Genomic DNA, 23900 nt, shown 5'->3' with positions numbered 1-23900 from the left:
GCAGTTACAGACATAGTCGGTACTTAACCCAAAGTTGAAATTTAAACATGAAATCAAAAGGTGTGAAAAGTCAGGAGACAACAGCTGCTCAAACTGTAGCCATTTTCAAACCAGAATACACAGACTCAACCTTAACCATGATTTATTTATGGGAGTCTGAGACTCCCCAATTCCCTTAAAACTTTATCACTGGAGCAAATAACAAATAGATATTTAGCCAATTTAAGCATCGAGCCATCTTAAAAAGATTAAGGTGTCAAGGCAGAGTCCAAAGGATGAATCAGTGTTCACCTCACTAATCCATTTACTCGCCTCAGCACTGAACTGACTCTGCAGCTGTGGCCTGCAGCCATCGGCACTCACCTTAGCACTGAATCTGGCTCCATGGCTACGGCCTGCAGCATCAGGCTTCTGGATTGGTTTTTAGTGCTGAACTGGCTCCGTGGCTATGGCCTGGAGCTGTGGACTCATTTTCTGGGACTCTGCGGTTCATGCTCTGTAGATTGTCAGCTTTTTTTAAAAATTGTTTGCACGATTTGTTCTTCCTTTTTTGCATTTTGTCTGTTGTTATAATGGTGTGGGACTTTTTGTAAATTCTATTGTGTTTCTTTGTCTTGGGGCTGTCTGTAAAATGATGAATCTCAAGGTTGTTTATAGTATACACACTTCAATAATAAATATACTTTGAAAATTGAGCACTGGGGACATCATCAAAGATTTCAACTAGCTTTAACTTAAACTATCTGTATGCATTCGCATTCTCTTCTTATCATGTGCCCAATCAATCTCCAACATTTCCTCATGAAGATTGTGGCCATGTCCTCTTGGTGACACTGAAGGAGTAGGGCGTGGTTGGAAATCTTTCTTGGTCAGAAAATACAGAGGATCTTCTGGAGCCTCATGGTGTGGAATGATTGGCGAGATCATTCTCTGTCATGCACCAGTATTCTGACTCGTATAACAGTGTGGAGAGAACACAACTCTCATCACCACCAGACAATCTGTTGTTGTAAAATTGCTTTTTTCCAGAGTAAAGAGGCTCTTCAGCAGTAACTGTGAATTGGCATCATACTTAAATCGAAATTTCAATAAAAAATCTTTAAACAAAGCTTACTTTTTTTCAAAAAATTTAGAGAGAATTATATATAGGAAGTTGAAATTCACATCAAAATATTGATTCTGAATTCATTGCATTTGAGAAAATTGTAAGCATTCCCCATGCAGGAGCGGAAAACCGCTGAAAGTATTTTTCACGTTTCCACTTTGCACCCTGCACATGCAGATGTAAGGAATTGCTGTAAGGTTTACAGCAAATGATAGATACTACCGACCCTTTCATTGTCATTGTGGCAGCAAAGTTTCAGCCACAAGTTCAAAGTTTCAATATTTCTAACAACTCAGTGTATTCACTAATGAAAACTTAATCCATGATTACAAACTTTACAATCAGTACTCTAGCAGTCGGAAGTAAATCTCAATCTCTGCAAGGATTTAAATTTGTCTAATCCATTTTGTACCTAAGTAGCATTCATTGCAAACTTCTGTAGATACACAAGAAATGAACCTGATGTTTTCCAGAGGCATAGCACTTGGTAGAGTCATAGAAAAGTACAGGAGAGAAATAGGCCCTTTGGTCCATCTAGTGTATGCTAAACCATATATAAACTGCCTACTCACTTTGACCTGTACCATAGCCCTCCATACCCCTACCACCCATGTAAAAAGGGAACAAAATGTAAAAAGAAAACACAAATGCCAATAAACATAGAACACTGAGAATACTCAGCAAATCAGTCAGCATTTATATAGAAACAAACTGAGTGACCATTTCAGGTATCATTGTTCCTGTGCTACTAGATTTTCAGCAAATTCTCTTTTTCCTTCATAGTAACAGCTACATATTCAAAACTGGATAAAATCTATTAAATAATCATACATAGAACAGTGTATAAGATTCAGCCAAAATTAATTCCACTAAAATAGTGATGAATAAATACAAATTTCACATGAGGATGGTGAATCCTCATCTCCAACTCAGAGGACATCTTCATCTTCCTCATCCATCCCCTTTTTCTTCAGCAGTCCCTCAGGTTCAAGGACTCCAGTTTTGTGGGTTCCAAGATGGTTAGTGAGACCAATGTGGGAATTGTAGACTCTTTCATAAATATAAGGAAGTTGTTGACTAATGAGACAAGAGAGGTAGGTTGTTTGGAAGGAAGTCAGTGTGGAAGTTGCATTTCTTAGGAAGGCCTGGTGAATATGCATGAATCCTTTGTCTCAGTCTACCTTGTAACTTCTTCCCATGACAGACCTCAGACTATGTTTGTTTTATGACCTTTGTGCAAATGTCCTTTCTAACATAGATAATAATAGTGACCTCACAATCAGATGTGGGTGGCAGGGTGGAGATACGTCTCTACCAAAGTAAGTTCAGTGCTCTCCTTCCCTCTGCTAGCCCTCGGCAAGATGCAGTATCTGCTTAGACCCCCCCACCTCTGATCAGGGTCACATGCAGCCATGGGAGTAGGTGGAACATATCACAAGTCCTGATTATGTGACCATTGACTCCAGGTAGACATTTTCTGAAGAGTATTGATAATGGTTGGGGTTACTCACTTGTAAAGACACTGCCCAAAAGAAGGCAATGGCAAACTACTTCTGCAGAAAAAGTTGCCAAGAGAATCATGGTCATGTGACCATGATTGCTCATGTCATATGACATGGTACATCATAATGATGATGATGAGAATTAGATGTCAACTTATTATAGGGTTCCGATGTACATAATACATAATTGAACGTATGTGCAGGTATACGACAACTATATCAGTTGGAACTCATTATTAATTTGTTTTTGTTAATAGTTCATAGATCTCCATACAAGTAGAAGCCTGTTTTATACTAGACTCTCCTTCAGCAGGTCCTGACATGCTAGAAGAAGCAGAGAAACAGAAACAAATATTCCAGAGGTTAAATGAGTTAAATGAATGAGTTTCTTAAGCTTGTTCCATGCTTAGACTGAATTACCATGTATTTAAACAAATTGTATTCAAATATGAATAAGCAGCTATATTTTCTTACCTGTAGCAGTGGGGAAGAATACACCAAAAACTGTGAAGAAACTCTCCTCAGGACTGTAGTTTGGGAACGTATTATTTGCAAGCAATTCTTCACTATATCCCACAAATCCAAAATCTACAGAATAAGGAGAGAATTTCATATTGATGTTAGATTTTCTGACTGTGAAATTGATTTCAAAATTTAACTTTAATCATTTACTGATATAATAAGGTTCAAAACTCTTAGGGTTACTAACATGAGAAATTCCGGGGATGATGGAAATCCAGGGCAACACACACAAAATGCTGGAGAAACTCAGCAGGTCAGGCAGGATCTATGGTAATGAATCAACAGTCGACATTTCAGGCCAAGACCCTTCTTCAGGACTAAAAGGGAAGGGGGAATATGCCAGAATAAAAAGGCGGAGGGTGGGAGTAGAAGGGGGATAAATAGAGGGTGATTGCTGAAGTCAGGTGGGTAGGAATGGTAAAGGGGTAGAGGGGAAGGAATCTGACAGGAGAGGAGGTCACCATAGGAGAAAGGGAAGGAGGAGGGGACCCAGGGAGAGGTGAAGTGATTGGCAGGTGAGAAGAGGTAAGGAGTCAGTGGGAAATAGAAGAGGGGAGAGGGAGGGTATTCTTCGATTACCGGGAGCAGAGTTCAATGTTCATGCCATCTTGTTGGAGACTACCTAGATGGAATAGGAAATGTTGTTCCTTCCCCTTGAAGTTGGCCTCATTGTGGCACAAGAGGAGGCCATGTCAGAACTGGAATGGGAATCAGAATTTAAATGCTTAGCCACTGGGAGGTTCTGTTTTTGGAAGAGCTCGGTGAAGCGGTCCTGCAATTTACGTCAGGTCTCACCAATGTAGATAATGCTGCATCAGGCATACCAGACACAATAGACAACCCCAGCATTAAGATTATTGTCAAAGCTAGTGGCTGTCCTAATATCACTTAACTAAGATCAGTGGAAACAAGTAAGTTAGATAGACCTTGGATTCAATGCCTTGTCTTGTGCACCTCAAATGGGCCATCCATTTGATGGATTGGCTGCTGGGTGAAACAAGATTTGGGCTTTACACTGATGCCCCTAAAGCAAAATATGTTTGTTGTCATTGTCAGGGATCACCTAATCTTTCAACAAGATAAGAATCCTCAAAAGAGATAAATAAATCACGGGTAAACATATGGATCAACATTTCTGACTATTTTTTTAAACTTGTACGTGAATTTGCAGTTTTATTTGAATGGATTAATTATCATTGCATATGAAGTTTTAATGATGATGAATCTTACACAAAAAATTAGACGTTGTAAAACTAGCACAATTAGGGATAATTATGCATTGCTTTATTTATGTTGATATTTATTGATATTGAAATAAATAATACATATTATATTTGTCATATTTATTGCTTGTTTGCTTATTGTTACTATTTCTTTCATTTTTAATTTTTTATTTACACAGTTTCCTGCCTTTTGCAAACTGGCTGAATGTCCAATTTGGTGTAGTCTTTCATTGATTCTGTTATGGTTATTATTAATTACTGTGTATGCCCACAAGAAAATGAATCTCAAGATTGTACGTGGTGACATGTTTGTACTTAGACAATAAATTTACTTTGAACTTTGATTAATATTCCATGCCCCGCTACCATTCTGTAGACCAGTATATTTAATTCCATCCTGACAGAGACAGTTAGTGTATCACACAGATGTGTTGGCAACCTTCCCCTTGATCCAGGGTGCCACTAATTGCTACGTGTTTTCTTTGAAGCACTGTGAACACTGCTCATGTATTAGAAGTAAAAGGATTAAACACTTCAAGCATTCTGTTGGCTTGAGATTGTGAGCATGGCGATTTGGCCAAGGACACAGCGCCTTCATTCTACAGTAATCTATCATTCCAAGTGTACCTCAAAGTAGCAAAGTTGACCTCTGGACAATATGGGCCATAGCTGATAACAAGGCTCCTGACTGGGGTTTGCAGCTTGCAATTGTAGGTGTAGGTGTTCATCGTGCCCAACGGTGACAGGAAACCTCAGCCAGAGAGCTTCAGAAGTGGAAAAGCCACTGCAGTGGGGCAGTTCCACTCTCTCGACCTCAAAAGTCCCGGTCCTGTGGTTCGAACAAGCGTCACAGACTGGGGTCATCCCTGGTTGCAGTGGATGAGCATAACATCTTTATGCCCCTCACTCTCCACAGAACATTGCAGAGCTGCCTTCCTAGCCATTGGATGCCACTGGAGACCTCACCCACCCAGTCCGCCAAAGCTGGCTAAGCAGGTGCAACACCGCGCCCAAAGGGGACCGGAAGGTTCGTGGAGAGAAGGAGCACTTTGCACCTCCTTTGGTACAGACGCATCTCCAGCCCTCCACCCATTGTTTTTTTTTAATTGATTTTTTATGCATTTTCTACAACATTACAAAAAAAAACCCCAAGAACGAAATAGGAAATTAATACAGTGCAAGGTAAACATACAATGGTAATATAATACAGAATATAATAATTGAAAAAGCACTCAAATTGGTGTCAAGTTAGTATCCACCCCCACCCCCGCAAGAAAAAAAAACTCCAGACCAACCAGAGCAAAATGTAAGAAATATAAAGATAATAATGCCTACTACCAAAAAAAAAGCTGAAAGCAAGGGACTGAAAAAGAAACTTAGTCAAAAGGAAAGTTATGAAAATACTCAATAAAAGGTCCCCAGACCTTATGGAACTTTCTGTCCAACTTAAGAATTGAGTAATGAATTTTTTCAAGATCTAAACAGGACATAATATCGTTAAGCCATTGAGCGTGCGTGGGTGGGTCAACACCTCACCCATTGTTAATGTACCAGCCTCAAACATTTCCTCTGGCAGCTCTCGAGGTGAAAATGTTGCCACAGAGTTAACTATTAAATTCCCCCCCCCCCCCATTCACCTTAAACCCCTTGGCATTGGAATTGGTTTATTATTGTCACATGTACCAAGATACAGTGAAAAGCTTGTCTTGCATACTGTTCATACAGATCACACCATTACACAGCGCACTAAGCTAGAAAAAGGTACAACAATAACAATGCAGCACAAAGGGTTAAGTCTACCAAAGGAGAACGGTGCAGGTATATGATGAAGTGCAAGATCAAAACAGGGTAAACTGTGATTGGTGAACTGAGGAGGAATGCAAGATGACCGGCAGGTTGTGTCCAGTAGGGTACTTCATTTCTTTGTTGTTCCAGATTCCAGTATCTGCAGTCTCTTGTTTCTCCTGGCGAGTTACTTAACTTACTCAAAAGTATTCTATAGTGGCAGGGTCAAAAGAATCAAAAGTATATCTCTGCTGCCAAAAGAAATAGGAGCAGAATTAGGCCATTCAGCCCATCAATTCTGCTCTGCCATTCCATCAAGGCAGATTGATTGTCCCTCTCAACCCCATTCACCTGCCTTCTCTCCATAACCTTTGATGCACTTATTAATCAAGAACCAATCAACCTCCACTATAAGTATACCCAAAGACTTGGCCTCCACAGCCCGTTCTGATAATGAATTTCAAAGATTCACCTCCCTCCAGCTAAAAGAAAGTCCTCTCCCTCTCTATTCTAAAGCCAGCCTGAGCTTCCCTCTCACACCACCAATTCAGATCCCAGTGCAATGGAGATCTATTCCCAATGACATGGTTAAGTATTGGGGACCTCAATCACTGCAGGTGGCATCTTGCCTGATGACATCCAACAGACACCCCAGCTTGCCATTAATTCCCTATGGTTTCAGGTGGGCCCTTGACTGGGGACACTATTGTTGAAACTTGGCTCTCACATAACCATTTCAAAGTCTGTTTACTTCAACATCACCACTGACCCCTCTCTCAAACTCAATTTAGTTCATGGTTAACCATTCCATAAAATGAAAGATCTCAGAACGTTAACATTAGGGGTATTTCTGTAACGCTTTGATTCATAATGCTCTCTGTTTCTACTTACAAAACCTCATTTAAAAAACTTACAATTCCTTTCTTTTACACCTTCAGTAAAATAAATACTTTCAGCTCCCACACTCATAATGATCTGCTCAAAAATTGACCTCCTGTTTCCTTTAAGTCACCACCAGATTCACTATCTTTAACTCCAGTAGACATAGTTGCAGGGTTGGAGTTACATATAGAAACATAGAAAATAGGCCAGTCAGCCCTTCGAGCCTGCACCGCCATTCAGTATGATCATGGCTGATCATCCAACTCAGAACCCTGTACCTGCTTTCTCTCCATACCCCCTGATCCCTTTAGCCACAAGGGCCATATCTAACTTCCCCTTAAATATAGCCAATGAACTGGCCTCAACTGTTTCCTGTGGCAGAGAATTCCACAGATCCATCACTCTCTGTGTGAAGAAGTTTTTGCTCATCTCGGTCCTAAAAGGCTTCCCCTTTATTCTTAAACTGTGACCCCTCGTTCTGGACTTCCCCAACATCGTAAACAATCTTCCCGCATCTAGCCTGTCCAATCCCTTTAGAATTTTATATGTTTCAATAAGATCCCCCCTCAATCTTCTAAATTCCAGTGAGTAAAAGCCTAGTCGATCCAGTCTTTCTTCATATGAAATTCCTGCCATCCCAGGAATCAATCTGGTGAACCTTCTTTGTACTCCCTCTATGGCAAGAATGTCTTTCCTCAGATTAGGGGACCAAAACTGCACACAATACTTTAGGTGCGGTCTCACCAAGGCCTTGTACAACTGCAGTAGAACCTCCCTGCTCCTGTACTCAAATCCTTTTGCTATGAATGCCAACATACCATTTGCCTTTTTCACCACTGTGGTGAACTATGTGCCTGTCGGGACACGCCCCTGCTGACTGCTCCTGTGGCTCCTCCCACAGGCCCCTGTATAAAGGAGACCTGCGGCCTGAAGATCGGCCTCAGTCTCCAGGACCTTGTATGATAGACACTCACTCCTGGTTCCTTCTTCCAGTCAATAAAAGCCGATATCTCGCCTACGTCTCAGTGTGAGTTATTGATGGTGCATCAATTTTATTGACTGGAAGTTTTAAAACATGGAACCCGTTTTGCGTCCGGACCGGTTGGATTTGGACCCTCAAGACCCTGACGCAGCTCTCGCTTTTGAACACTGGCTTGCATGCTTCCAATCGTACTTGGCGGAGCTTCGTGCGACTGAACCCGCCGTTATGCACAGAATCCTACTCTCGAGGGTCTCCTCCAAAGTTTACTCCTTTATCCGGGACCTGCCGACCTACGAAGGGGCACTGGATGCCCTCAAACAACAGTACCTGCGGCCGGTGAACACCGTCTACGCAAGACATCGCTTAGCTACCCGGCAACAGCGGCCTGGCGAATCGTGCGCTGAGTTTCTCCGAGCACTACAGACACTCGTCCGAGCTTGTGACTGCAAGACGCTCACGGCAGAACAGCATGCGGAGCTGCTGGTGCGAGACGCCTTTGTGACGGGACTGAGGTCAGTGTACATGCGCCAGCGACTGCTGGAGAACTCGGATCTTACCTTAAGCTCGGCGATAGAGAAGGCCAATGCTCTAGAAGCTGCGCGGCATAACGCCGACGCTGTCCAGTCGCGCGATTCCCCGCCGGTTTCGTGGATGCCTCAGACCCCGCCACCGCCGGCTCCCGGGAGCGAATTCGCCAACGCCGCCGCCAGTCGCGATTCCACGAGCTCCCCGACCCAGACCACGGCTGTGGCCCGTAAGAAACTCGTGCTTTGTTATTTCTGTGGCCAAAAGAAACATCCTCGACAACGCTGTCCAGCGCGAGAAGCGACCTGCTCCAGCTGCGGAAAGCGGGGCCACTTCGCCAAGGTCTGTAAGTCTCAACCTCGAGCGGAGTGCAGCGCTGCGGGTGAAACGTGGGGGCCGCCATCTTGCATGCCGGGATGTGGGCGGCCATCTTTGTCGACGTCAGCACGCCCCGCCCCCGATCCTCGGATGCTGACCGGGTACCCCGGATGTGAGCGGCCATCTTTGTCGGCGTCAGCATGCCCCGCCCCCGACCCTCCGATGCTGACCGGGTACCCCGACGGCGATCCAACTCTGGCCACTGTGACTCTCGACCAAAGCGCCCCACACCAGCTTGCAAGATCCATGATGGACATCCAGGTGGAGGGGCATTGGACTGGATGCCTGTTTGACACGGGCAGCACTGGGAGTTTTATTCACCCCCACACAGTGCAACGCTGCGGACTTGCAACGCGGCCGGTCAGTCGGAGGTTCCATTTGGCCTCTGGGTCGCAGTCCGCAGACATCCGGGCGGGTTGTGTAGCGACTTTGGTGGTGCAAGGCACAGTATATCGGGACTTTGAACTGCTGGTCATGCCTAATCTGTGTGCACCTGTGCTATTGGGGCTGGACTTCCAGAGCCATCTCGAAAGTGTGACTATGGTATACGACGGGCCCCTCCCACCACTCACTGTCAAGAATCCTCAGTTTTGTGGGACTTCTTCACATACCCCGCTACTGACCACACACACACACGGACACACACATCCCATCCAGAACCAGGCCAACAGCTGCGCTACCGACACTTGCAGCCTCTCCACTCTCAAGATCCCTCCCCCACCGCTGTTCGCCAACCTGACCCCCGACTGTAAACCTGTGGCAACCAAAAGCAGGAGGTACAGCGCGGGGGACCGGGCCTTCATTCAGTCGGAGGTGCAGCGGCTGCTCAGGGAGGGGATCATTGAGCCGAGCACAAGCCCTTGGAGGGCCCAGGTGGTTGTTGTTCGGACTGGGCAGAAAAATAGGATGGTGGTGGACTATAGTCAAACCATCAATAGGTTTACGCAGCTTGACGCATACCCCCTACCCCGCATCGCGGATATGGTCAACCAGATTGCTCAGTATAAGGTGTACTCGACAATAGATCTGAAATCCGCTTATCACCAGCTCCCCATCTGCCCAGAGGACCGCCCCTACACCGCCTTCGAGGCGGGCGGCCGGCTCTATCACTTCCTGCGCGTCCCTTTCGGTGTCACGAATGGTGTCTCTGTCTTCCAGAGGGAAATGGACCGGATGGTGGACCAGTACCAACTGCAGGCCACATTTCCCTATCTGGATAACATCACCATCTGTGGTCATGACAGGCCAGATCACGACGCCAACCTCCAACGGTTTCTCCAAGTGGCCGCAGCTCTGAACCTTACTTATAACAGGGACAAGTGTGTTTTTGGTACCACCCGCCTTGCTATACTTGGGTATGTCGTGGAAAACGGGGTTATTGGGCCTGATCCCGAACGTATGCGCCCCCTGTTAGAGCTCCCTCTTCCCACCACTCTCAAGGCCCTCAGACGGTGCCTGGGGTTTTTTTCCTATTACGCCCAATGGGTCCCCCATTACGCAGACAAGGCTCGCCCCCTGGTCAAGTCTACCTCGTTTCCCCTCTCTGCTGAGGCCTGCGCGGCCTTCAACTGCATTAAAGCGGACATTGCCAAAGCTACGATGCATGCAGTGGACGAGACCGCTCCCTTCCAAGTGGAGTGTGATGCCTCCGATTTCGCTCTGGCTGCTACCCTTAATCAGGAAGGCAGACCAGTAGCATTCTTTTCTCGCACCCTCCAAGGCTCTGAAATTCGGCACTCCGCGGTGGAGAAAGAAGCCCAGGCCATAGTGGAGGCTGTTAGGCACTGGAGGCACTATCTTGCTGGCAAAAGATTCACTGTGCTGACCGACCAGCGCTCGGTTGCGTTCCTGTTCAGCAACCAACAGCGGGGCAAGATCAAAAATGATAAGATTTTGCGGTGGAGGATAGAACTCTCCACCTACACCTATGATATCCTGTACCGGCCTGGCAGACTCAATGAGCCCCCTGATGCCCTATCCCGGGGAACATGTGCTAGCACACAGCTCGACCAGCTGTACGCCCTTCATGCACAACTTTGCCATCCGGGGGTCACCCGATTTTACCATTTTGTGAAAGCTCGGAACCTGCCGTACTCCCTGGAGGACATCAGGACGATGACCAGGGACTGCCAAATTTGTGCCGAGTGCAAACCGCACTTCTACTGTCCTGACACGGCACAACTTGTCAAGGCCACCCGCCCTTTTGAACGCCTGAGTGTTGACTTTAAGGGCCCCCTTCCCTCCACTGACCGCAATGTCTATTTTCTCAGTGTTATTGACGAGTTCTCACGGTTCCCCTTTGCCATCCCCTGCCCCGACACCACTGCCACGTCCGTCATAAAAGCCCTGCGCCAGCTCTTCACTCTGTTCGGGTATCCCTGCTATATCCACAGTGATAGAGGGTCCTCCTTTATGAGTGAGGAGCTGCGCCAGTACTTGCTAGCTAGGGGCATTGCTACCAGTCGGACCACGAGTTATAATCCCCGGGGTAATGGCCAGGTAGAGCGGGAGAATGCCACAGTGTGGAAGGCCACACTTTTAGCCCTTAAGTCCAAAGGGTTGCCGGTCTCTCGATGGCAGGAGGTCCTCCCTGAGGCACTGCACTCTATCCGCTCTCTGTTATGTACGTCCACCAATGCCACCCCTCACGAACGCCTATTCTCTTTTCCCAGGAAGTCTGTCACTGGGACCACCCTACCAGTTTGGCTGACGTCCCCGGGGCCAGTGCTGCTCCGGAAACATGTGAGGAGCAATAAATACTCCCCGCTGGTGGAGAGGGTTCACCTTCTCCATGCGAACCCCCAGTATGCTTACGTGGTCTTGCCTGATGGGCGGGAGGACACGGTCTCCATCCGCGACCTGGCACCCGCAGGTGCAGCAGACCACTACCCTGAAGGCTCTCCGGTAACTGTGAACCCTGCACCAGAGGTGACACCGTACTCACCAGGCCCTACACAGACTCCTCACGACACTTGTATACCGGGCGTTTCGTACGCATTTATACCAGGCGCCTCGCACATGCATGAGGGATCACCGGCGCCTAGTGGGCAAGAACACGCGCAACCCCCGTCCCCTGTGCAATCGCCAATGTTGCCGGCACCTATGCGGTCACAGCCGGTGCTACGTAGATCGCAGCGACAGATTCGACCGCCTGATCGGCTTGACTTGTAAGAACCTTCGCTACATGAGGACTTTTTCAAACGAAGGGGGGGTGAATGTGGTGAACTATGTGCCTGTCGGGACACGCCCCTGCTGACTGCTCCTGTGGCTACTCCCACAGGCCCCTGTATAAAGGAGACCTGCGGCCTGAAGATCGGCCTCAGTCTCCAGGACCTTGTATGATAGACACTCACTCCTGGTTCCTTCTTCCAGTCAATAAAAGCCGATATCTCGCCTACATCTCAGTGTGAGTTATTGATGGTGCATCAACCACCTGCTGTACCTGCATGCCCACCTTCAATGACTGGTGTACAATGACACCCAGGTCTCATTGCATCTCCTCTTTTCCTAATCGGCCACCGTTTGATCTGTCTGACAAGATATCCATTTATTTCTCAGAATCCCACTCCTACATATATGATCCAGCTTTCAAATTTAACGGAGAAAACGATCATTGTAATTTCACAATTGCTGTTGTGTTTTACTATTTATTGTTATGTTTATTATTTAGTGTTGCATTTGTTATGTTATGATTGCACTGCTCCTGGGAAACGCTGTCTCATTCTGCCCTGCAGAGCTGATGTACGGTTAGAATGACAATAAAGTTTTTGAATCTTTTTTTGAATTTTGAATGCTCAATTGAGGAGATGTAGGTATTGAGCCTTGAATTGCCATTGGTAAATCTTATCTAATCATCAAAATAATTCTATATACCTCCACATTACAATAGTACTGCAGGAATATTTTATCGATTGCAAAGCAAATGGAGTGTCCAGAATTTGTGAAAGACATTATATCGGTCAGGTCTTTCATTTCAAAGTTCAAAGTAAATTTATTATCAAACTACATACATGTCCGCATATACAACACTAAGATTAATTTTCCTTCAGGCATTCTCCATAAATCCAATAACCATAAATAGTATCAATGAGAGACCACAGCAACAGGGTGGACAACCAATGTGCAAAAGACCATAAACTGTGCAAATACAATAAAAAAAGAAAAATTTAATTAATCAATTAATAGATAAGTAAATAAAGTGATAAGCAATAAATATGAAGAACATGAAGTGAAGAGTCCTTGAAAGTGAGTCTATAAGTTGCAGCAACACAAGTGAATCTGCAGATGCTGGAAATAAATTTAAAAAACACGAAATGCTGGCAGAACTCAGCAGGCCAGACAACATCTATGGGAGGAGGTAATGACGACATTTCGGGCCGAAACCCTTCATCAGGAGACCATTCTCCTGAAGCGAGAATTTGGACCATTCGGCCTTTCGAGCCTGCCCTTTGAGTTCTGCCAGCATTTCGTGTTTTTTTTCTATAAGTTGCGGGAACAGTTTATCATCATCATCATTATGTGCTGTGTCGTATGATGTGGGTGACCATGGTCTTCTGACCATGATTGTTGTTGACAAACTGTTCTACAGAAGTGGTTTGCCATTGCCTTCTTCTAGGCCGTGTCTTTACAAGATGGATGGCCCCAGCCATTATCAATACTCTGCAGAGGCTGTCTGCATGTCACATACCCAGGACTTCTGATATGCTCATATGACCACTTTTGTACAATATGCCAAGAACAATCATGATCATGGAAAGACCACAATCGGCCACGTCTTATGATGTGGCACATAATGAACAAATTAACTCAGATATTTGACTGGGTGATCTCAATTTTCAAAGGAATGAGCTCAGGCTTTTTCTTGAAGAGGACTGGGAGGAGATAATGCGGAGTCCAACACTGAATAAACTGAAGTCAGGTAACAAAATGTTTAAAAACTGCAGTTCTGGAAATATGAAATAAATATGATGTTAAAAGAGAAAACATTGAAAACACACGGCAGGTCATGTAGCATCTGTGGTAACAGAAAGCAAGTCAGAGGCTGGTCTGGATCCAGATAAGACTCCTGCTTTATCAGAATTGAAGCTGTGAGGGACAAATTGAGGTCAATAAAACAAAAACAGGAAATGCAAAAAGATCATCTTAGCTTAAGTGGTGGGAAATATGAGAAACAAGTTACTGATCTCAAGATGAAACCAGGTAGGTTGTCACCCATAGACAGAAATCTGTATTGTTAAAATACCTAAATAGATGTGCAGAACAGATGTACAAAATTGACTGGAAATAATCTCCTTTTGAAACTGCATCAACATCACAATGTACTACTGGAATGATTGTATTTCTAACATTTGATGATATCACATCTCCCATACTTCAGTCTATCACTTTCCTCTTTAAATGGCATTTATCCAGTTTTATTAGAATGGACAAATACCACGAAGTTTTAATATTTCTTCTATTGCATGGAATAAATGTGGGCATAACAGCCCAAAAGAATCTACAGAGTGAAAATCCTTGACTTTGAAAAAGTAAAATTAAGCAATTGCTTTGTGATCAGGGAGAAAAGTTGAAATGAAAATGAACAACATTAGTATTTCAAATTACTCAGCAGCTCAATGACAACAATGTTCCCTCTAATTTGTAATGATCTAGTGCTGTGCAATTATTTTGCCCACTGACAACAACATGAATAACTTCTTGAATAAAAACTGTATAAATAAGCCAGTCCCAAAACCTGCAGACAAATCATCGCAAACTTCACATTGTCAACAACGTCTGCATCAGAAACCAGAAAAAGAAATGTGATTGTGTATGGTTGTGAAATATACTTCACATGCCAACAAGGTAGAGGGTGACAATATTTCATGCCGTTTAAATCCCACTGTGCAGTAGTGGTGAAAGATGTGTGTGCACGATACGCCTTTGATGGAACATTAATTGCCCCCTCCCCAAATTAGTTTCTGTTGTTCACTGGCATCCACTATATTATGCAATTGTTTGGATGAATTTCCTTAGCATCAGGATTGAAGGGATTGCTGAACTGGGAGGTAGGGAATTCCAATGCCAGACTATGTTCTTCATAGACACGAGATTCTGCTGATGCTGGAAATCCAGAGCAACACACACAAAATGCTGGAGGAACTCTACAGGCCCGGCAGCATCCATGGAAGAGTCAAAGTTTCAGGCCGAGTTCCTTTTTTGGGACAGGAAAGGAAGAGGGACGATGCCAGAACAAAAAGGTGGGGGAGGGGAAGGAGGATAGCTAGAAGGTGATTGGTGCAGCCAGGTTGATAGGGAAGGTCAAGGGCTGGAGAAGAAGGAATCTGATGGTGAGGAGAGTGGACCATAGGAGAACGGGGCAGGGGTACTAGAGGGATGTAATAGGCAGGTGCGAAGAGGTAAAAGACCAGAGTGGGGAATAGAAGAAGAGAGGAAGGGGAGGGAAAAATTTTTATCAAAAGGAGAAATTGATATTCATGACATCAGATAATCTAAATGGATACTCCTCCTGTGCTCCTTGATGCAGGTTTCCACCATGCTTTCTGTCTGGCCAATTTAGGCTGCTCAGAATGTGTATCCATTTGGGTTACCCCGAGAAACGGGCAGTAGCAGAAGATTGCATTTGCAATGGTCAGAGGATTGACTTTGCCGGCACACAACTACTGTGCCATGCCAATGTTTTTTGGGATCACCTGGTGAAGGAAGTCATTGAAATAAAACTAGAGAAAAAGAGTTTTAACAAGGATGAAGGTCTTGCTCTAAGTAAGAACTGGAATTAAATTGTAAGCAAGGTGGGACAGCAGAAACCTGATTGGATGAGTATTAACCAATCAGGAGGGATAGACTACGAAGGTATAAATACCACTGGACTAGACATGCCCAGGCATCATCCCTGATGTAGATGACGGAGTTTGTCATCGAAACGTCGATTGTAATCGATACCTGCACCCGGCTGGAAGCCCAAGAAGAGTTTATTCGTCACTTACGCTGGGGAAGCACTAGATCTTTTTTGTGAAAGTTGGTTTCAATTATTTTAATATATTTTTATTTTGCAAATTAGTTTTTTTAGTATTACAGAATGATTATTGCTTAAAGAATATTTTTTTATCTTTTTATGTGTCCAAGTGCCAAATACATTCACAAACTTTTGTTGGCCCTAATCTTAGCCAAAAATTTGACAGCCTGTGAGACTAGGTGTGAGGACTTATGGGTTAAAGCTATTCTGCAACTGGAGTCAGCTGGCTAACCCGAGACAGCCCAGAGCTGCTCAACAAAAGCCCTGGGAGGTGGGATTCCAAAGGGGACTACACCAACGGTCAAAGGCAGGCAGTGACTGTAGGGGCAATGTGAACTTATTCCAGTATCTATAATTGTAGTACCACTGAGCTTCAACAGTGAAACTTCACTGTTTCCATTATAAATAATACAATGTGGATTTTTTAAAATATTCAAAGTTCAAAGTAAATTTATCATGAAAGTACATATATGTCACCATATACAAACCTGAGATTCATTTTCTCTTGAACAAACTCAATAAATCTATAATAGAATAATAACCATAACAGAATCAATGAAAGACTGCACCAACTGGCATTCAACCAGTGTGCAAAAGACAACCAACTGTGCAAATACAAAAAGGAAATATTAATAATAAATAAATAAGCAATAAATATTGAGAATATGAGATGAAGGGTCCTTGAAAATGAGTCCATAGGTTGTGTGAAGATTTCAGTGCTGGGGCAAATAAAGTTATCCCCCTTGGTTCAAGAACCTGATGGTTGAGGGGTAATAAATGTTCCTGAATCTGGTGGTATGAGTCCTGAAGCTCCTGTACATTCTTCCTGATGGCAGTAGCAAGAAGAGAGCATGTCCTGGGTGGTGGGGGTTCCTGCTTTCCTATGACAGCGTTTCAAGTAAATGTGCTCTATAGTGGGGAGGGCTTTACCCATGATGGACTGGGCCATATCCACTACAGTTTGCAGGATTTTACATTCAAGGGCAATAGTGTGTCATTACCAGGCTGTGATACAGCCAGTCAGTATACTCAACACCACATATCTATAGGAGTTTATCTAAGTTTTAGATGTCATGCCAAATCTTCACCAACTCCTAAGGAAGTAAAGGCACTGCTGTGCTTTATTAATTGCACTTGTGTTGAACAGATTCAAGGGTAAAGGTCAGACTCAGAGTGGTCTACAGGTCCTCCAGGGCTAACAACCCTGTCTGGTAAAACAATCCTATTACAGAAACAGCAATGAAGAATCCTCTAAATCTGTGTGCGACTAGGGAACCTGAACCACACCTGGGGTATGATAGAAAAGATGACCACGGACAGACAGAGATAGAGGACCTTCATTGCTGTCCTAACCACCAGCAGCATAAGAGGCACTGTTCTAAGACAGGTCCTCTGAAATGATAACACCAGGGAACTTAAAGTTGCTGACCCTGTCCATCTCTGATCTTCTAATGAGGACTGACTCATGGACCTCTGGTTTCCTTCTCCTGAAGTCAATAATCAGCATCTCGGGCACATCAAGTCTATTGTCATTTACCTATATTCATGTATACTGTCAAAAGAGACAGTGTTTCGCCAAACCAGGTGTATAGCACTGTGGTATATGTAATGTACATAACACTTAATAACTTTTGAAAGTAAGCATGAAATCTACAGATGGATTACACATAAATAAACAAAGATGCATAAATTAAATATTGTAGGTACAGAACAGATTAGCCAGTGACACTTTGAATGCAATGCAGACGGGAGTTCAGAAGCCTAATGGCCTGAGGGAAGAAACTGTTTCTCATCCTGACTGTTCTTGTTTTTATGCATCGGAGTCTCCTGCCTGATGGTAGAAAGTCAAAGAGGAGGCTGGATAGACGGCTGGGAACATTGGCTACTCTTTTCTCACGGATGCTGCCTGACGTTTTCACTATCTAAGCTAGCTGCTTCCAATCATGAAATGACACACAGTAGCTACTCTCTACCTTCTCTTGACCTCTGCTGTGTAAGAGATTTTGTGGTCTGTCAGCTTGAGCTTGTTCATGAGGCTCACTGTGCAGACTAGTGCTGTATTTCTTTGCTCTGGGAAAGCATGAGTAACCACTGTCTTGTAGCTCTTCTTCACCTGAACTGGAATTATAGGAAGTTTACAGTCCTGATCACTGGCCTCCGTGAGGCCGTTAGATACCAAGGTGCTGCATGCTGCTGTGTTTGATTCTTTCACAGCTTACTTCGAGTCAGCACCCTTTTCATCAGAGTGAAATGAAGTATGCCACTGTGTACCTTGCATGAAAGACACTTCCTGCAATCTTTGCTGACATGTCCCACACACAAATAACCAAAGCAAATACCAGCTTCTTTTAGGAAAGCAATCTTCTCCTTATGAACCATTTTCTCCAGCTGAGGGCACAAATCCAAAGTAGGTTCACCCTGGCAGAATAGATAAACCCTTCTGGCTGACGAGACCATGGCCCTTTCATCAATTCCAGTTTTAGTTGTACTTTTCACAGTAGTGGCAGAGCTGCTTCCTTTAGCTTTACAATGAATTTGCAACTTGTTTTTAGAAACATGGAAAACCTACAGCACAATACAGGCCGTTTGGCCCACAAAGTTTTGCCGAACATGTCCCTACCTTGGAAATTACTAGGCTTACCTATAGCCATCTATTTTTCTCAGCTCCATGTACCTATCCAAAAGTCTCTCAAAAGACCCTATTGTATCCACCTCCACCATCGTTGCCAGCAGCCCATTCCACACACAAGTTTGCTCCCACCTTTGCTCACTGCCAGTGATGCAGCATCATATTTTTTTCCTCGAGCACTGGGTGCGTAGCAAATTTTTCTTGCCTTTAAATGCAATCAACAATGTCAGTGAAAGTAATCTTTTGGTTGTACCTTTCTTGCACTTTACAGACCACTGATCTCCATTTTCCCTAAGCTTGAGGGGCAATTTCTTTACAACAATCATCATATTAGCAGGCATGTCCAGCTCACCCATGTCCTGTACTTCTTCCAAGGCATTGCACCAGCCACTTTGAAGTTTGCACTTGTGAAAAATTTTGTTGATTCATGCTATGTGTTTAGGGTTGGAACTCAGTTTGGAATGGTCAACACTGACCAGAAGTTCTGTAGTGTGGTGTTTGTCTAAGAGTTCAGCACTTGGTTTTGTTGAAATGCTGAAATATTTTCACTGTCATCATCCGAAGTGAATTTTGTAGCTTTGTCTGGTTTGCACACTTGGAAAACAACTGGAGTCAAGCTGGAAGCAGTGAATTGAAGTCAGAACTAAGCTTAAACTTACTGGGAAAGCTATGGTGAGTAAAATTGGCCATGTTCAAAAATAATAAAATTGTTAAGATTATAGATTAAATAATCAGAAGATCTTTTTGCAAGAAAAACAAAATGTCACACACGTACACTCTCATTTGGATGGTATGAAAAATTTTGGTGAAGATGGTGCTAAGCCACAAAACGTGGTTGTCTTTGATGCCTATCACAGAGCAAGATAAACAAGCTGAGAGCTTTGTGACAGCTGAGGTTGAACAATGGCTGAAATAACATGCAATGTTGAGTGCAAAGTTGTGGGAACATTATTATTGGATTGAACGGAGCGTGCATCATACAACAATAACTCCTCATGTGATCGCCAGTAGCGGTATTGGCTTGTTTGAATTGCCACCACATTTTGTCAACAAAGGATTGACAGTTATACCAAATAAACAGCAGCATTTGGACGTGTCAACAAAATTAGTTGACTGAATAGAGTGGCAACTCAATTAAACCAATGCCACTGCCAGTGACCATATAGGTTGGTATGGTCTACCATCACCTTCTATCACCACTCTTCTCCGCCTTGCGGAATTAGTCCTCACCCTTAACAATTTCTCCTTTGGCTCCTCCCACTTCCTCCAAACTAAAGGTGTAGCCATGGGCACCCGCATGGGTCCTAGCTATGCCTGCCTTTTTGTCGGCCATGTCGAGCAATCTATGCTCCAAGCCTACACCGGCATCTGTCCTCCTCTTTTCTTGCGTTATATCAATGACTGCGTGGGTGCTGCTTCCTGCAGGCATGCTGAGCACGTCGACTTCATTAACTTTGCCTCCAACTTTCACCCCGCCCTCAAATTCACCTGGTCTATTTCCGACACCTCCCTCCCCTTTCTAGATCTCTCTGTTTCTATCTCTGGAGACAGCCTATCCACCGACGTCTACTACAAACCTACTAACTCCCACAGCTGCCTAGACTATTCCTCCTCCCACCCTGTCTCCTGCAAAAATGCTATCCTTTTCTCTCAATTCCTCCGCCTCCGTCGCATCTGCTCTCAGGATGAGGACTTTCATTCTAGGACAAAGCAGATGTCTTCCTTTTTTAAAGAAAGGGGCTTCCCTTCGTCCACTATCAACTCTGCCCTCCATCGTGTCTCCCGTATTTCACGCACCTCAGCCCTCACCCCATCCCCCCACCAGCCCACCAGGGATAGAGCCCCCCTGGTCCTCACCTATCACCCTACCAGCCTACAGATCCAACGCATAATCCTCCGTAACTTCCGCCACCTCCTACGTGATCCCACCACCAACCACATCTTCCCCTCCCCCCCACTCTCGGCTTTCCGCAGGGATCGCTCCCTACGTGACTCCCTTGTCCATTCATCCCCCCCATCCCTCCCCACCGACCTCCCTCCGGGCACTCATCCCTGCAAACGGAAGAAGTCTACACCTGCCCCCACACTTCTTCCCTCACCACCATCCCAGGCCCCAGACAGTCCTTTCAGGTGAGGCACCACTTCACCTGCGAGTCAACTGGGGTGATATACTGTATCCAGTGCTCCTGGCCATTTATACATTGGGGAGACCCGCCGCAGACTGGGAGACCGTTTCGCCGAACACCGGCGCTCAGTCCTCCAGCAGTGGCGGGATCTCCCTGAGGCCACACACTTCAATTCCACAGACCACTCCCACTCCGATATGTCTGTCCATGGCCTCCTCTACCGTCAAGATGAGACCACACGCAGGTCGATGGAGCAATACCTTATCTCCCGCCTAGGTAGCCTCCTACCTGCCGGCATGAACATCCAACTCACTGACCTCCGTTGATACCCCTGCCCCCCCTTACCCCATTCCTATCTACAATTTTAGTCTGGCTCTCTTTCTCTCTCTTTTTCCCCCCTCACTATAATCTCCCCCCAGCCCTACTTTTCTTTCTCTTTTATTTCCCATAGTTCTCCACCTTCCCCCTAGCCCATTTCCCTCCAGCCTATCACTTCCCAGCTCTACTTTATCCCTCCCCCCACTTCTTATCCCCCCCTTGACCATCCCATGTTACTTCACTCCTGATGAAGGGTTTCGGCCTGAAATGTTGTTATTACCTCCTCCCATAGATGCTGTCTGGCCTGCTGAGTTCTGCCAGCATTTCGTGTTTTTTTATTTATTTCCAGCATCTACAGATTCACCCGTGTTGCCTTTAGGTTGGTATGTTGTTCCCACCAGTCAATCAAATAATCAAATGTTACAAAAAATTATTTGGAATTTTTATTAACAACTAGCAAAACATACAAGTTTGAATCAATAAAACTTATGAAACTACAACCAACAATATGAAATGTACTTATGTGGACTTAAGTGGTTAAGCAGTCAACAATGATATGACACCCAACGGTCCCCAGCTCTAAACCGCCCAGAACAAAGCATGAATACTTAATGCTAATCGTTCTTCATTGTAGCAGTTACTTTAAAAACAATCGGAAACTGCTGAGAGACTGAGTACAGATGTCGACACAGTATGACGCACTTCCAAATTACAGAGATTCAAGTCGAAAAATTTAGTTCAATTCTTCATTACAAAACCAGCAAAGACGAGGAATCTCAAAGCATTAATAGAAATAAATGAACCTAAATTAGCAATGTAGCAAAATAAGAGTGATTAGCATTCAAATTAGCATAATTAAGTGGCAATTGTAAATAAGTATAACTAAATGGCCAACAAAAAAATCACACCCAACTCACTCAAAGGTTCAAAGCTTCATTTGCTATCAAACTTATGTATGTAGACAGCTCCGAGATTTATCTTCACCAGACAGCTAAGAAACAAATAACACCTGGAAGTCATTCAAAGGAAAACATCAAATCCATCCCTCCCCACGCACACGTAAAAAGAACTGCAATACAATCATCAACTCCCAAACACCTTCCCCACACAAAAAAACTAACAAAACAGAACAAGCCCATTGAGTCCGCTCCACCATTCCATCATGGCTGATCCTGGATCCCACTCAGCTTCATAAACCTACCTTCTTGCCATATCCTTTGATGCCCTGACCAATCAGGAAACTATCAACTTGTGCCTTAAATATACCCACGAACTTGGCCTCCACTATGGTCGGTGGCAGAGCATTCCACAGATTTTCTACTCTCTGGCTAAAAATTATTCTCCTTACCTCTGTCCTAAAAGGTCACCCCTCAGCTTTGAGGCTGTGCCCGCTGGTTCTGGATACCCCACCATAGGAAACATCCTCTCCACATCCGCCCTATCTAATCCTTTCAACATTTGATGGGATTCAATGAGATCCCCTCCCCCTGGCATTCTTCTAAATTCCAGTGGGTACAAGCCCAAAGCTGTCAAATATTCCTGAGTTAACCCCTAATTGTCCATGATAAGGTACATTTTTTTTAGAAAGGAATTATAGGTGGCTGAGTACTTTCATAACAATTGCTTCTTTGTTTTGCATTTGCATAGTTTGCTGTCTGGTGTATGCTCCAATCTCCTGCCTTCTCCCTGTATCCCTTCATACCCAGACCTGTCAAGAATCGATCAACCTCTGTCTTAAATATATATAAAGACCTGGCCTCCACAGCTGCCTGTGGTAATAATTCCACTAGTTCACCACTCTGGCTAAAGAAATTACTCCTCATCTCCATTCTAAAAGGACTCCCCTCTATTCCGAGGCTGTGTCCTCTGGCCTTAGAATCTCCCACCACAGGAAACATTCTCTCCACATCCATTCTATCAAGCTCTTTCACCATTCAATAGGTTTCAATAAGGTCACCTCTCACTCTTCTGAATTCCAGTGAATGCAGGCCGAGAGCCATAGTGCTCTTCATATGACAAGCTGTTCAATCCTGGAAGCATTTTCATGAACCTCCTTTGAACCTTCTCTTGTTTCAGCACATCCATTCTAAGAGAAGGGGCCCAAAACTGCTCGCAATACTGCAAGTGAGGCCTCACCAGTGCTTTATAAAACCTCAACAATACATCGCTGCTTTTATATTCTAGTCCTCTTGAAATGAATGCTAAGAGAGCATGTCCTTAGTGGTGGGGTCCCTAATGATTAATGCTACTTTCCTGTGACAGTATCTAGCCCATTATGAAAACTGTCATTATCCTGGTCATTTTTGGTGTTATCTCAAAGTCCTCAGATAAGAAAAAGTAATCAGAATTGATTCATGGGTTAAAACTAAAAGAAGCAGGCAAATGGTGTGTTAGTGTACAGAGTGGATTCCCATAACTACAAGAACATAATAATTACAGGGTTTGCTGTTAAGAGGAATACAATGGGATGGGTGAAATTCGTGGTGTACAGCCACCAATTAGCTTACAATGCTATTTGTGTGCTCTGTCTGTCCAACGGCGCCAGGGGATATTTTAAGTACATATATTATAAACCAGGCATAAAGGTCCTCAGGGTGAAAGGGACGTTCTGTCTCACATTGTTGTCTCCAGAACACCACTGCCAAAATAACGCAGGACACCTGAACTAGAATAAGTGCTAATTAGCTTAATCATTGTCCAAAGTTATGAGGCAGCACCACTGAACATGCATCAAAAGAAATCTATGGCTACAGTCCTGACAAAGGGTCTTGGCCGAAACGTTGACTGCTCTTTTCAACGGATGCTGTCCAACCTGCTGAGTTCCTCCAGCTTGTTTGTACATGTTGATATGGCTACAGATAGTTCTGACCCAAAAATGCCAAAGTCTCCTTTCCTTTCACAGATGCCA

General features: G+C 44.4%; 1 protein-coding gene across 4 annotated transcripts in view; it reads right to left on the bottom strand.

Annotated features, from left to right (window-relative positions):
• The window catches only part of slc12a8 (solute carrier family 12 member 8), a 142179-nt gene that overhangs the window by 61572 nt on the left and 56707 nt on the right, over nucleotides 1-23900 (bottom strand). For all 4 annotated transcript variants that reach the window (XM_059966375.1, XM_059966374.1, XM_059966376.1 and 1 more), the window contains exon 6: nucleotides 3082-3195. In XM_059966375.1, coding sequence (XP_059822358.1) covers nucleotides 3082-3195 — 114 coding nt within the window. The remainder of the gene's footprint in view (nucleotides 1-3081; nucleotides 3196-23900) is intronic.

This window comes from Hypanus sabinus, chromosome 4, assembly GCF_030144855.1.
Source record: "Hypanus sabinus isolate sHypSab1 chromosome 4, sHypSab1.hap1, whole genome shotgun sequence".
Lineage (NCBI taxonomy): Eukaryota > Metazoa > Chordata > Chondrichthyes > Myliobatiformes > Dasyatidae > Hypanus > Hypanus sabinus.
This window is presented reverse-complemented; position numbering and strand designations above follow the sequence as displayed.